At 37.6% G+C, this 15,844-nt stretch overlaps 1 protein-coding gene across 3 annotated transcripts in view; it reads right to left on the reverse strand.

The window, feature by feature from the left end:
- Positions 1-15,844, reverse strand: part of LOC127648843 (cAMP-specific 3',5'-cyclic phosphodiesterase 4B-like) — a 92,618-nt gene that overhangs the window by 49,491 nt on the left and 27,283 nt on the right. The window contains exon 3 of one of the 3 annotated variants that reach the window (XM_052133621.1): positions 3,025-3,245. In XM_052133621.1, the coding sequence (XP_051989581.1) occupies positions 3,025-3,245 (221 nt within the window). The remainder of the gene's footprint in view (positions 1-3,024; positions 3,246-15,844) is intronic. The other 2 variants (XM_052133623.1, XM_052133622.1) reach the window with 2 other exon arrangements.

The following is a 15,844-nucleotide window of genomic DNA, read 5'->3' on the forward strand; positions in this document are numbered from 1 at the left end:
ACCAAACGTTTTTGTGTCCGTCAGCACTTTTTTTGTTTTGGACTGTTTTTCTGAATGTAAACATGCACTAGACTGATGTGTTGTTTTTTAGTGCCTCATGCATGAACGCTGCATTTTAAGTAAAAGGCCATTCACACTGAACATGCTTTTGTCTGTCTGAAAAACACATGGCACTATGGTCAAATACATCCTTCTATTGCGTGCATGCTGCGTTTTTAATAGGGCGTTCACGCTGAATGTATTTTTGTGTAATTTACTATGTAAACTTGCACTGGATGGATGTCTTTGACCAATGTGACATCCATGTATGTTTTTTCAGCGCCTCACACAAGAGTGCTGCATTTTTAGTTAGAGACTGTTTACACCGAACATGTTTTTGTGTCCATCTGCAATGTTTTTAACAGTTTTTCTGTTTAAACTTGCACTAGAAGGGCATCTTTTAACATTGCGCAGCATACCGCTGTTTATTCAGCACCTCACACGTAAGCTCTGCGTTTTTAAGTGTTAGAGGCTGTTCACACTGATTGTGGTTCCATCTGCACAGTTTTATATTATTTTTCTAGACGGACATGTTTGATTATTGCCCAATGCCTTGTTAATGAACGCTGCATTTTTAAGTTACAGGCCATTCACACGAATGCTTTTTTGTGTCCATCTGCCCTGTTTTAAATAATTTTTCTTTACAAACATGCATTAGACAGACGACTTTCGTCGTTGTGCCACATCCTGCTGTTTTTTCAGCACCTCGCGTATAAGTGTTGCCGTTTTAAGAGTTAGGGGCTGTTCACACCAAAAGTGTTTTTTGTGTCCACCTGCACTGTTTTAAATAATTTTTCTTTATAAACATGCACTAGATGGACGTCTTTGACAGATATGCCGCATCTCACTTTTTTTTCAGCATCTCGCGCATAAGCGCTGTGTTTTTAAGATTTAGAAGCCATTGACACTGAACACAGTTTTGTGTCCATCTGCACTGTTTTACCAGTTTTTTAATATTGTTATTTAATTCTAATTTATGAAGAGGTGATATGTCCTGTTGCTCAACTGCTAGAGCATGGCACACAACCGCAAGGATATGGGTGGGGTTTCCAGGGAATGCATGGACTAAAAAAATTATTATCCCAAATGCATTGTAAGTCACTTTGGATAAAAGTCTCTCCCAAATGTATAAAAATAATAAGGCTTGTAAATTCTTCAAGTTCGAGTTGAATTTATTTAATAAGGATACAGAAAAAAGAAATTGCAAACACTGAGTCTTACCAGGTGTGAGACACTGCCACTGTGAAGCGCCTGCGTTGGCGGACAGTTTTATTCACCACCAGCTTTCTGAACATGCCTGGGGAGTTCTGGAGCGTGTTCTTTGCTCCGGCTACAAGCTCTCTCGCATCAGACTGACAGTCCGCATCCAATCTGACCTCTATCTTCTGCTTGACAGGACTAATGTCAGCATCCTGATTTAAATCCATGTGGAAATTTCATAAACAATGCTGTCTGCCAGTGCTATGCCTTAAATCCAGTGGTTAGGCTGCAGAAGCGTGTGTTGCTATGCCGTGTAGGCCAGACTCTCCCTTTCTGCAGCCATTCTGCCCTTTTCCCTCTATCCTCCCCTCTTCCCCACTTGTGAGGACTCTGGCTGCCCTGCCTTCCCAAGAGTCATCTTTCTTGGACAATCTGGATCCTTAGTCATACATGGCACCTGACTTGACCCTGTTTAGATGTGTTATGAACTTGAGTTAGATAGATAGATAGATAGATAGATAGATAGATAGATAGATAGATAGATAGATAGATAGATAGATAGATAGATAGATAGATAGATAGATAGATAGATAGATAGATAGATAGATAGATAGATAGATAGATAGATAGATAGATAGATAGATAGATAGATAGATAGATAGATAGATAGATAGATAGATAGATAGATAGATAGATAGATAGATAGATAGATAGATAGATAGATAGATAGATAGATAGATAGATAGATAGATAGATAGATAGATAGATAGATAGATAGATAGATAGATAGATAGATAGATAGATAGATAGATAGATAGATAGATAGATAGATAGATAGATAGATAGATAGATAGATAGATAGATAGATAGATAGATAGATAGATAGATAGATAGATAGATAGATAGATAGATAGATAGATAGATAGATAGATAGATAGATAGATAGATAGATAGATAGATAGATAGATAGATAGATAGATAGATAGATAGATAGATAGATAGATAGATAGATAGATAGATAGATAGATAGATAGATAGATAGATAGATAGATAGATAGATAGATAGATAGATAGATAGATAGATAGATAGATAGATAGATAGATAGATAGATAGATAGATAGATAGATAGATAGATAGATAGATAGATAGATAGATAGATAGATAGATAGATAGATAGATAATAAGTCTCATTATTTTGTCTAAAAGAAGGCACTATATCCCAGAGTATTACAATTCATATTCAAGATAATTTGACTTACTATTGAATTTAATTATTATTTATATTAAATAATTAATATAATTTGTCTGGCTGTTAAATAGAATTTAACATAGTATCTATCTGTTACCGTTTAATTGGACCATGTGTAGCTGTCAAATACTTTTTTGTATTTGATTATATTGTATTAAAGTTTGTAATGTTGGGCTTCACCTGGCAGCTGCTTGGATTGGTTCATGGCTTAGAACACATTTATGATGACTCCCTATGGGAAAGAATTTATGGAAAATACACTCCTTCTGCCACGGCTGAAAAAGGTGGCGTACACTGTTGCACTCATCATTTATAACAGTTTCCAAAGTAAAGAAGAACATTAATCAAATAGCCATTAGACATAATTAAAATTTTGTGTTTTAGATTTATTATATTAGTTCTGGAAGTTCGCTGTCACCTGACTACCGTTGTTCCAGGTAATCAGCGGAATTATACAGCTATGGCTGAAAACACACCTTTCAGACAATCAGACAGCATGGTCAGAGCTAACTGTTGTATAAAACATTGAACTTACCCATCAGAGGGCACTGGTGTGATGTCTATACGCGGTGGGGTAATGAAGCCCAGCGAGGTTGGTCTAGAAATGTAATCTTCGTGAGGACAGCGGACCCTCTCTGCCTGTCTCCATGACAATGGCGGCAACACAAGGGTTCCTGAGTGCCGTCTGGGCCCTCGCCAGAGATCCACACCCAACGTGGCTCCTGAAGAAGTGCATCCAGAGGGGTCCCTGCTGTCCTAACACAGTAAAGAAAAACCTTAAATGTTTTATGCCATCCACTTTTTAAAATACCTCATAACTTCCCCAAATCAACGACCTTATGTTGAAAAATCAAGGAAATTAATAAAAAAATGATTGACTGAAAGACTATATGCAAGAAGGTAAACTGGTAGCAAACTGTAGTGTGTTACTACATGCACTGGAGGGCACTGTATAACTGAGGTTAACAAATAAATAGCTGGGGGCTGACGTTTAACCAGGAGATGGACTCTCACAGAAAAAAGAATGGAAGAAATCGCAATACTCTATGTAATCTTTCATCAAAATATAACATTCTCCGCCTCTGAAATTACTTTCATTAAAGGGATAGTTCACCCAAAATGGAAAATTGTCTCATCACTTATTCGCCCTCATGCCATCCCAGATATGTATGACTTTTACTGAAAATATTTCAGCTCTGTAGATCCATAAAATGCAAGTTTATGGTGCCCAAAATTTTGAAGCTCCAAAAAGTAGACACATGCAGCATAAATGTAATCCATAAAACTCCAGTGGTTTAATCCATGTCTTGTGAAGCGATCTAAACAAGATTATAAGTCAAATTTTGTTACATTTTTGGTCTTTACTCACCCAAAACCAACTGGATCGCTTCAAAAGCCATTTATTAAACCACTGATGTCGTATTGATTACTTTTATGAAGCATTTATGTGTTTTTTGGAATTTCAAAGGTCTGGTCACCATTCACTTGCATTGTATGGACCTATAGAGCTGAGACATTCTTTTAAAATTCTACATTTGTGTTCTCCAGAAAAAAGAAAGTCTTGCACATCAGGGATGGCATGAGGGTGAGTAAATGATGACAGAATTTTCATTTTTGGTTGAACTATTCTTTTAATCCCTCTTACTCATCAACCCCTCACCTCCAGCCACCTAAATCCACTCTGGCATGTAATGCCCACTTTACACAATCCAATCAATTCCTAATGGATTAAATCAAGTCCTGTCCTACATTTTTTTTCTTATTGAATATCTTGTTTCAGATACATCAGATTACTGAAGTAAAATCGGTTGCAACACTGCTTAATGTTGTCTTTAAAGGGAATTTACATCCACCTCCCTCAAACGGTCTCTAATTAAAGGTGTTATAACGGTTTTGTGAAACACACAAGTGTGGGAAACTGGAAATCTCCTTAGGCCATAAATTATGTTTGTATCTTGGTTTAGGTCACGTTAATGACTCTGAAGTGTCTGAGGGTGATCTACAGTGCTCTAGAGAGTGAGTTCTTCATTTACACGACTGATATAGGGCCCTGTTGCGTTTTTACATCACTTCAGCATGTTGACTCTGTCTCCTGACAGTAATTTATAGATACTGCGTGTTTACTGATTGGCTCCCTCGATATTATCGCATATCACTGTCAGTGTAGCCTCTGGACAGCATCTTTTTTTATCAGCCTTGCTGGACACTGAATGTATCACCATGAAATATGTTTATAGTGCAATCGGATTGCCGAGAAGAGCGGAGTGTTACCTGGAATTCCTCGAGCACGGCCTGGAGATTTTGAACGGAAGGGAGGGTTAACTAAATTATCTAGAAGAGAATCCAGAAATTGAGAGGAAAAACAGAACGAATAAGAGAGAGAAAGGATAGATAGATTCTGCTTCTGCCCAGTATCAGCATGAGTTTTTGGCGGTAATTCTGGGAAATGTACTGACTTCCATGTTAAGTAGGCTACTGAGAATGTTTTTTCTCAGAATTGCTGCAGTACTATTTGGGTGAATCTCATAAAACCTGTCAAGAACCTATTTAACTCCATAATAAAAGGAATTAAAAAATATCGATGTTTTTTTCACTGTGACATTGTTTTCAAGACATTTAAGCACATTTTCCCACCAATTACTGAAATGCATAAAATCTCATTCTCATCACTGCAATGCAGGGTCGGATCTAGGGGGGTGCTGGGGTGGTGGTGCCCCACCAAATGTTCCATATGCCCCACCAAGCATAAGTGAAAACACAATTTTCCATCATGGCACTAACCCTTACCCTTACAAAATGTGCTGTAACTAAAAAAAAGACAACCTCCCCCACCCATTATATGCTATTTCCCCCTAATGTAAACGTTATAGATTCTGGCCAGCTGCAATGTGAGGAAAAGTTATATGTTATTTGAACTGTATATATAACATTAACTATTTACTAAGGCTTTTTTGGGTGATTAATATAAAAAATATTGCAATTACGGTAAGTAAGTTCAACTCCAGCTGGACAGGCAACAGACCACACATACTGACAGCAGACAGCACAAGATGAGGACGTGTTCTCGCATCGAACACAGCTGGACAGTTCAGACAGTTGTACTGCCTTTAATTTATACTGAGTTAACCCATAAATGCGTACCTCATATTTTTAGTGGAAAATGTATACCATCTGGGCATTTTGTAAATCCATTTGTGAAAGATACAAGGGTCGGGTCACTAAAAATCTACGGTATTAATAATGTTTGGCAAATCGTCCATGCATTTAAGGGTTAAATAAAACTTCCAATGTATGAAAGTAATTTTTTTGTGCACAGTAAAAAAAATCAAAAAATTATATTACTTTAATGAGAATAGAATAAAAATCTATTAGGGCTGTCAATCGCTAATTTGTTTTAATCAAATTAATTACATGATGTCCCGATTAATTAATCACGATTAATCGCATTTAATCGCATATACAAATATTTGTTGAGAAAGCCCTCATATAACAATAATTCAATATATAATGATGAAATAATGATACATAGTTATCTTTAAATATAAAAAAAAATATATATATATATATATATATATATATATATATATATATATATATAAATAAAATAAAAAATATTCAGATAATTAAAATGCTTTACATTCTTGTGGCAGAAGAGTTAATCACTGATGAGACAATACAAAAATGTATTGTTTACTACCATATTATTGATCATAATCCAATCATTGTCGTACAGTTCACAGCAATCCATTTCACAAGTGAATTTGTCAATCAGTTGGAGATTTATTATGAGGGCTTGTTTAAGGACCCGTCAATTTCAACAAGTGTCAGACATGCTTGTGTAGCATTTCGGGTACGTTGCGTCATAAACATATTTTTTTAGGTCACTGTGTCAAGTTAAATATAGTTTAATACTTAGAACACATCTTGAGATCCCTTAGTTCGGATTTGCGCTCCATCAAGTGTTTTGAACGCAAGAACGTAACGCATGTTTGTGTTGTGTGTGTCTGCTGAATTGTTTTGTTCACTGTATAAACTGCGCATTGGCACACAGCTGAAGTTTCACTTACTGCCCTCTGGAGTATACAGGTGGTACTACAAGCTTGCGTTTCTCAGGAATTTTCCTTATTAAAATCGGGGGCATTGCGATTAATGGCGTACATTTTTTCAACGCGTTATTTTTTTGTCAAATTAATTGCACTGAATTAACGCATTTTATCGACAGCCCTAAAATATATATCATATAAAATATAGTAAAACAGGCACTCAAGATAAGACATTGTGTAATATAAAATGAGAATATGGGGAGGGGTGTCAAAATGAATTTGGGTAAAATTTGATCTGGACAATGGATATCTTTGTGTAAGATTTAGAAAAGCATAATAATTAATAATAAAACAAACCACCTATATTTTTCATTATAATGTGAACATACGGTAGAGCATTACAAATGTTTTTATTTTGAATGTCATTGGAAGGCCATGGAAAAAAAACTGACTACAAAGAGTTTGGTTGATTAATGCGGGTAAAGGGCTATCCCTTGAGAAGTGTTTGAAGTATCATCTAATAATCATGTCACTCTTTGCAGATGTTACAAACAGCAGAGCAATTGCAATAAATGTGATCGCTCCTAAGCTCAGACTGAGAAAGCAGAGCAGAACAGGACATTAAAAACCTAAAGGCTGCAATACTCTGGAGGGAATGAAGGAAAGAGAAACAGTGAGAGAATTTGAGACATTTTCACTCTGGCTGAAATGAAAAGAACATTGAAAAGAATGATAATATTGCGCATAGGCATTGATCAAATAAATAAATAATAAGGCTGCACGATAGAAAAAAACAATTGTATCTCCATCTTTTCCAGCCTTTCCACTATATGTAGATATTAAATATATATATATATATATATATATATATATATATATATATATATATATATATATATATATATATAAATTCAACATTTATATAGTTAAAAAATAATAAAAACATGTTTTCCTCACTGTATTCTACTGGATGAATATGTGGTATGACAAATTTCTGCAGAAATCTGCAGGAAGAATCATATTTAATGCAGAAATGAGTCACAATACATATTCATTTAGTGGAACACAGTGTGGAAAAAAAGGGTTTGATTAGTATTAATAATTAACAGAAATATTAGCCTAAGTTTTATTTTTTAAGAAACTAAATCATTTTTTTATTTATATAAAGATGTGTGGAGACTAACATAAGCATTTCTGAGAGATGGCACAAATGAATCTCTGAATTATAAATAAATTCATTGTAACTGAGAGTTCGAACACGGAAATAAACTCTAACTCAATTCAAACAACATTTTTATTTTGACAATATTAAAACAAACCCTGTCTAATATCTTATAGACGCTTATACAAATGCTCATACTCGCCAGTTGTGATAGAAGGAAGGGTCTTATGACACGGCCTCTATGAAACTTAATGGGCAAATAAAATGTACATTATAATCAAAGTTGCATAATATAATGTTGACAACAAAATCATTGCAAATATTCAATATATGTATATACAGTTTTGTGTGTGTATATATATATATATATATATATATATATATATATATATATATATATATATATATATATATATATATATTAGTTTTACAGCCAAAATAAATAAGTAAACAAATACAAAAAAGTAATAGAGGCAGATATGGACAGTATATTCAGAGGCTGACCAAGCGCTGGGAGGATCAGTTACCTTGGCAACTACTTTGATTCCTTTAGTAATGAGTTTGATTGAGGGTTAATCAGTAAGGTTTGTGTGTTAACATGCACTGCTGGTGTTCTGAGACTGGAAGACGGGGGCTGCCAGATCAGCCATGCGGATCTCAGGTTTGGATACAACTGGAAAACAGTGGCATCAACAAACTTGATGCTTAGCTTCCTGGGCTTGGAATGAACAAATATGCATTTCAACTATTTAAAAAGGGAGAACATGTGGCTGCCCATTAAGAGTGGAATAATGTTGTTAATTTAAGGATTCAAGTTTGGGAAAACAGCTAATGCACAAATCAATAAAGCCCTAAGAGAGCATGATCATATGAGAGAAACAGATTCACTCAGTAGCAAAATGAAACAGATGGGCAACATGTCCTCTATGTTCCCCCTGTGTTCCTGTGGTCTGTGAGTCATTTAGAGTCACACCATACTGTCCTCTGCCTCAACTACGCAGAACTGTAAAACTAGACAACAAATGTAAATATTTGTCAAGTGAGAAACTGAAGAAAATTTTTGAAATGTATATTTTAGAAATAGTTTTAGAATTCAGTATATATTTTAAGTCAGTAACAGAGTTGTCACTTTTTAAAGGAATAGCTCATCCATAAATGAAAGCTATGTCATCATTTCTGTCATTGTGCCTAACTCGTGTCATTCCAAATGATTCCATTTTATAATATTTTTAGTGGAATACAAAAGATGATGTTTTGCAGAATGTTCACGCTGATCTTTAACATACAATAAAGTGAACAGGGACAGACACTAGCTTGGTTTCTACCATCGCACTTTTATGTGAAATTTGGGATATTGCATAAATAATGGTGGATGGAAACTTTTTAATTTATAAAAAAATATATATGTGCATAAAATAATTATACACTGTAAAAAAAATGTAATAGTAAAATAATTAATTGGTTAACGAGTAGTTACCTTAACATGGACGGTAAAGAAATATAACATATTTAACAAGAAAATTCATGTAATTTTACAATAAGATATTGTAAATATTTAGTTTTTTAAATGTAAAAAGTATTAATTTACTGTATTTACATTGTAATTAATGGTAAAAATGTATATTAGGTTTAACAAGATAATACATGTACTTTTTATGGTAAATAATTGTTAAAATTACAGTAAAAAATAACCGGGCATTCCCAGAAGTCCCTCTGTGACACCTTATTTCATTATATTTTATGGGAAAATGTATGTTTCTTCTTCTTTTGTATCAGTTATGTACATTGGGTGTTCTGTGTTATATTTGATGTCCCGTCTTTCGCTCACTTCGACGTTGTGTTGAAAAAGCGACACTAGGAGTCTCTCTTGAGAGCCTCGCGCATCTCTGAACTAGAGAAAAGGCCAATGAGAAATTGGCAGACAGAATTTTCATGTTCCGCCCCCGGACATACGGGTATAAAGGGAGGGAAATGCATCAGTCTATTCAGAATTTTTTTTCTCCTCCTCTGCACAACAGTGCAGCTTTGCCCCTGGGTGCTACAACAGCATTTCTAAAAGAGATTATTTTCCCTGAAAAGACTTTATTTTCTCTAAAAGAGCAATACACAGCTGATGTTGAATGTCCTTTTCAGGACGCGTCTTTTTAAAGATGTCTTTCCTGTGTAGTTCCTGGATGCGGTCGAATTTCTCTCCACTTTTGACGGTCATAAGAGCTGCCTTGTGTGCCAGGGCTGCAATCCACGGGGCGGGACCAGAACCCTCCGTCACCCCCTCATAAATCGCCAAGAAGGCATGCACTCCCATCACATGTCACAACTTGCCCGCCATCAGCGACTAAGATTGCTGCACACCACGCCACTCACATCCCAGGCAGACCTCCCACTGCCCGCTTTGTTACTCCCTAACTGAAGCTTCCCTTGGGACAGACACGCTTGCACACAGCTGGCCCCGAGGGCTATTTCCCCCAGTGAGCCTTCTTGCACGGGTGCTGTGCAAGGTCAGGGAGGACAAGTAACAAGTCATTCTGGTGGCCCCCTACTGACCCTCTCGGACTTGGTTCTCGGATCTCATGCTCCTCACGACGAATTCCCCTGAGGAAGCATCTTCTTTCTCAGGGACGGGGCACACTCTGGCATCCGAGTCCAGACCTCTGGAATCTCCACGTCTGGCCCCTGGACGGGATGTGGAAGATCTAAGTGGCCTACCACCTGCCATCGTAGACACGATCAAACAAGCCATAGCTCCCTCTACCAGGCAACTTTACGCCCCAAAGTGGTGCTTGTTCACAAATTGGTGTTCTTCCCAGTCTGAAGACACGCAGAGATGTGCAGTTCGGTCAGTGCTTTCGTCCCTGCAAGAGAGGTTGGAGGGGAGGCTGTCCCCCTCCACCTTGAAGGTGTATGTAGCCGCTATCACGGCCCCCCATGACGCAGTGGACAGCATGTCCTTGGGTAAGCACGACTTGATTATTAGGTTCCTTAGAGGCACCGGAGGTTGAATCCTCCCCGGCCAAGCCTGTTCCACTCCTGGAGAGAAAAGGCGCGGCTGGTGTGGCTTGCTACCATGCTTGGCACGTCGCCTTGTTCCCCCCCCTTTGGGGTGTCGGGAACCAGAAGGTTATGACGATTTTATGGGGCGTTGGGGAAGGGTACATGCAGTATGACACGGCCTGATGCTTTGGCATGCAACTGTCTGCCTGCACCTGCGTCAGCAGCGCACGTACACGGTTCAGCGCATGGCGTGATTAAATATGGACCCCTAGTGTCACTTCTTCACCACAACGTCGAAGTGTGCAACAGACGGGGAATGTCTAGGTTACTATTGTAACCTCCGTTCCCTGATGAGGGAACGAGAGGTTGTGTCCTCCCGGCCACGACGCTGAACCGAGCCACTGTTATGGCCAAACCTCATTCTCGGCTCGTCAGAGCAAAACCCTGAATGGATAGACGCATTTCCCTCCTTTTATACCCATATGTCCGGGGGCGGGACATGCTAATTCTGTCTGCCAATTTCTCATTGGCCTTTTCTCAAGTTTAGATATGCGTGAGGCTCTCAAGAGAGACCCCTAGTGTCGCTTCTTTGACACAATGTCTCATTCCCTCCATCAGGGAACGGAGGTTACAATAGTAACCTAGAAATTTGTGTGAGTAACACTGAGCACTGTCTGTACATGTGTATTAATTATTGCTCTTGGAAGAGCCTTTAGTAGTTACTACGGTGATTAACAATACATTTTAAAGTGAAAAGCTTTTATAGTTCCAGAAGGTTAGTATCAAGTTTATAGAATTGTATATATAATTGGTATTTTATTGTCATTTAGCTGTTTTTGTTTTGTTTTTTTTACAGGGATATGCTCTCTTTAGGGTGGATACACATATCCACAGTATTTTCAGAGTCACAGTAGCTTCAACTTCCATTTTAATTTCTAATTTGCACCAATTTACCCAGAAGTGACAATTTTGTTCTCTTAAACATATGGTGTCTTGCCCAAGGACACTTCGGCATGTGGAGTCATGTAGGCCAGAAATTGAACCACCAACCCTCAATTAGTGGACAACCCGCTCTACCACCTGAGCCACAGCTGCCCTCAGATATTGTTTCGGATGCGGTTAGTACAGCGAGCAACACGCACACTTAGGTTCTGGCTGTAGAGCCCCCACAGCAGAGCATTTGGGTGATGTCTTGGCAGCATACTCTTAGGGCAAAGTGATCCCACTCTCCTGTTCCTATTAGAATTTCTAATAGATTCTACCCAATCAATGATGCACCCACTGAGAAGCCTGTTGAAAATGCCCAGGTTATAATTGATTTTTTAAAGGAATGTGGAAATAGAGACTCTAGCCACCATAGTAAAATGCATTTCGAGTGCCAGAGTGTCTGACATCAAATCCAATTTACAAGTGCTGTCTAATGCTAAATGTAGATTTTCTAATATTGTTATTCATGTCGGCAATAACGATGTGTGGCTTCGCAAATAAGAGATCACTAAAAATAATGTTAAAGAGGTGTGAACTTGAGAACTTGCAAAAACGATGTCAGTCACTGTAATATGCTCTGGTCCCCTCCCTGCTCATCATTGTTATGAGGTTTATAGTAGATTAGTGTTACAGAATGGCAAGATGTCTGAGTTGTGTCTGAAGAATAGCATAGGATTCATAGACAATTGGACGAGTTTTTGGGGTAGACCTGACCTGCTAAAGAGAGCTGGACTCCATCCCTCCAGGGAAGGTGCAGCTCTCTTTAGTAATTTGGCTCATAGTCTTAATAGTAATAGTGTTTGACTAACTAAACATATGCTAGCTGCCTTGAGATGTCACACAGATCACATAAACTACAACATAGAGACTGTATCACCTAGATATCATATAGAGACTGTATCTGTTCCCCAAACTACCAAACACAATTTACTAAGTCATTTAGATTTTTTTATAGCAAACTTGTGATATATAATATCAACAACAAAAACATTTACGATAAACATCATATAAAGGTAGAGCTACTAAACAATTAAATCGCTTTCATCCAAAGCATAATTGTGAATGAAGTTATTACAGATCATATTTTATATTCGCTCTGATTGTCTGAAACCTGGCTTAAACCAGACAAATACACCGTCAGATACAAATAAAAAATCTCTGTCGTCTTTTGTTCTTGCTACAGTACATAGACCACCAGGGATATATTCTGATTTCCTTATAGAATTTGCTGATTTATTTGTCAGATCTAGTAGTTACTGTGGATAGAACTTTAATCGTTGGTGACATCAACATCCACAGAGATACAGAAAATTATACACTGGGATTAGTATTTATCAATATTCTCAACTCTGTTGGGGCCAGACAAAATGTGACATGATCAACTCATTGGCATAATCATACACTAGATTTAATTCTGTTGTATGGAATTGATTTTGATAATTCTGTGACATTCTGTCACTCATCTAAAGATAGCTTCACTAAAAACCTTCCAAGAAACCTACCAAGATTTGTCCCTGATACTTGAGCCCATTTTATAGTGTGGCATCCTTCGATTAAATAAAATTAAAGAGAAAACCCCTACACCGTGGAAAAATTAACACACTCATGTTCTCAAGAGAGCAACTCGAAAAATGTAGCGCAAATGGAAGAGTACAAAATTAGAGGTCTTTTGTGGTGCATGGAATGATAGTTTCTCTAGCTAAAGAAAGGTTCTAAAAGATGCCAGGTCTGTATATTTTAGCAAACTCATAGAAAATAACCACAATAATCCTTGGTGTTTATTCAGTACTGTGGATAAATTAGTAAGGAATAAAGCTTCAGCTGAACCAGATATTCTATTGCAGCACAGTAGTAAAAACTTTATAAATTTCTTAATGATAAAATTGGAATTATGCAACCATCTGCAATAGCGCTTCTGAAGAAAGTGTCTCATTTTCCCCATGAAAAACTTCAATCCTTTGCTGTTATAGGACAAGAAGAGCTAACGTCATGGTTACTGTTGTAACCTCTGTTCCCCGAGGGAAGTAACGAGACGTTGTGTAGAATGAAGTGACACAATGGGTCTTCCTGGGATGCCAAACGTACCTCTGAACCTGAGAAAAGGCCAATGTCAAATTGGCAGACAGAATTTGCATGCCCTGCCCCAGACATAATAGTATAAAGGGAAGCGGGCAGCGAGTGCCAGTCAGGATTTTGCACTGAGGAGCCGAAAATAAGGTACGGCCGTTTACAGTGGTAGGGCTGTGGCAGGAGGGACACAACGTCTCGTTCCTTCCCTCGGGGAATGGAGATTACAACTGTAACCATGACGTTCCTCTTCTGTCACTCACTCGTTCTGTAAAGCTGTTTTGAAACGATGTGTGTTGTGAAAGGTGCTATACAAATAAAATTGACTTGACTTGACTTGACTCACTCGACGTTGTGTCGAATGCAGTGGCGGCTCCTGAAAAAATTCTCAGGGGGGGCAATTTTTCTGATAATGATTAAGGTGACCCATTCAATGGGTACCGATTTCCCCTCTAGCTACATAAGTTACAGGTGGAAAGCGATATAAGAAATTAGCGTCTAGGAGCCTTCATAAGCAAAAATGTCATGGCTCCGCAATTAATTATTCCACTTATTCATTACTTACATTAATCCAATGTTGTGTGATGTAAAATAGCTAAACAGGACACATTTTTAAAAAGATATGTCCAGCAACAACATAAAGACAGGGGCAGCATATAAGTCAATACCAGAAGCATTTATTGACTGATCTCAAAAAGTATTGGCTTACAAAAGCAAAATAAGTTATCACAGTACAAATGATCATGGGTGTTCTTTCACATTCCTCAACACTGTATAAACAATCTGCATTTCCATAAACAAATGAAATATCAGCTGAAAATACAAGTAGACAAATTGTTGAGAGAAGTTGATCTTTAGAACTACATTTTCTGGAATGTAGGATATCATCAATGTGCTACTTAATAAAAGCAAAGTAACATTTCCTAAATAAGTGAATGAACAAGTGAGGCTTGACCTAGTGTGGTCTGTGCATCTTGGCTTTACACATTGAAGACCAAACCAGAATGATGAGGTGCTGCCAAGTTTAACTAAAGAATTCTGATATACACATTAATTACTTACTTCAAAAATGCCTCATGGTTGAATTGGAAATATGTGCACCAGAGCATAATTCACAGCAAGCGAGCAGGGGCTTTTGATAGAGGCTACTGAAAATATTGATGCAAGTTATTGGTAATAAGCAATTTGTATAGACTTCCATATTCTGTCCTCTTGTATAGATTTGTGAGAATGAACATGAACAGTCAACAGAGACATTTTGCCTTAAAACAGCTTTTGAAAATAATTTCTAGAAAGGTAAACACAGCATTTGTATGGCTTTGTAAATATGAACAACCATATTCTGGCTAATTGTATAGATTTGTAAAAATGAACATGAACAGTTTTTTATTTTTTATTTTTTTTTTTTACTTTTTTTGAATGAATGAAAAATAACCATTTAAAACAACATCAACTGTGAACTGATTTGGTGTGTGTGTGTGTGTGTGTGTGTGTGTGTGTGTGTGTTAAAGAGACAGACAGGGAGAGAGGCTACATTATTTGTACTGAAACTGTGCTCTTCTCTCTTTCAATGCAGCAAAGCGGTCAATGACTTTCTCATTGAAATCAGGCATGTTGAGGACTAGTTCCCTCTCCATGGAAAGCATGGCCAGTGCATTCAGACGTTCCTGGCCCATTGAATTTCGCAGGAATGTCTTAACTCATGTCAAAGTTGAGAAACATCTCTCAGCTTCAGCTGTTGTCATGGGAGTAGTTATGATGATGTTCAACAGAGTCACAGTCTCAGAAAATGTCTCCTGGAGGTTGTAGCTCATGAGAACCTGGTACAGTGCCAGTGCACCACAGCAGCCCTTGAATTCAGGATTCTCATAGATCAGAGAGAGTTCTGTCTTGAGCTTTGCCTTGTTCAGCATGGGGTATACGTTCACAGTGGCATTCAGAGCCTCATCAGGAAATGAATGGCAGTAACTTTCATACATATCTGCTAGCAGTAAGGTAGCACTCACAAGGTGGCCAGTGAAAGAGAACCTTGCTTTGGTGTGTTCCAGAATGGTGTCGCAGACCTCTTCAGACAGCCTCTGCTTCTCCTCTTCTCTCAAAGACGT

Source organism: Xyrauchen texanus, chromosome 9 (assembly GCF_025860055.1).
Source record: "Xyrauchen texanus isolate HMW12.3.18 chromosome 9, RBS_HiC_50CHRs, whole genome shotgun sequence".
NCBI lineage: Eukaryota > Metazoa > Chordata > Actinopteri > Cypriniformes > Catostomidae > Xyrauchen > Xyrauchen texanus.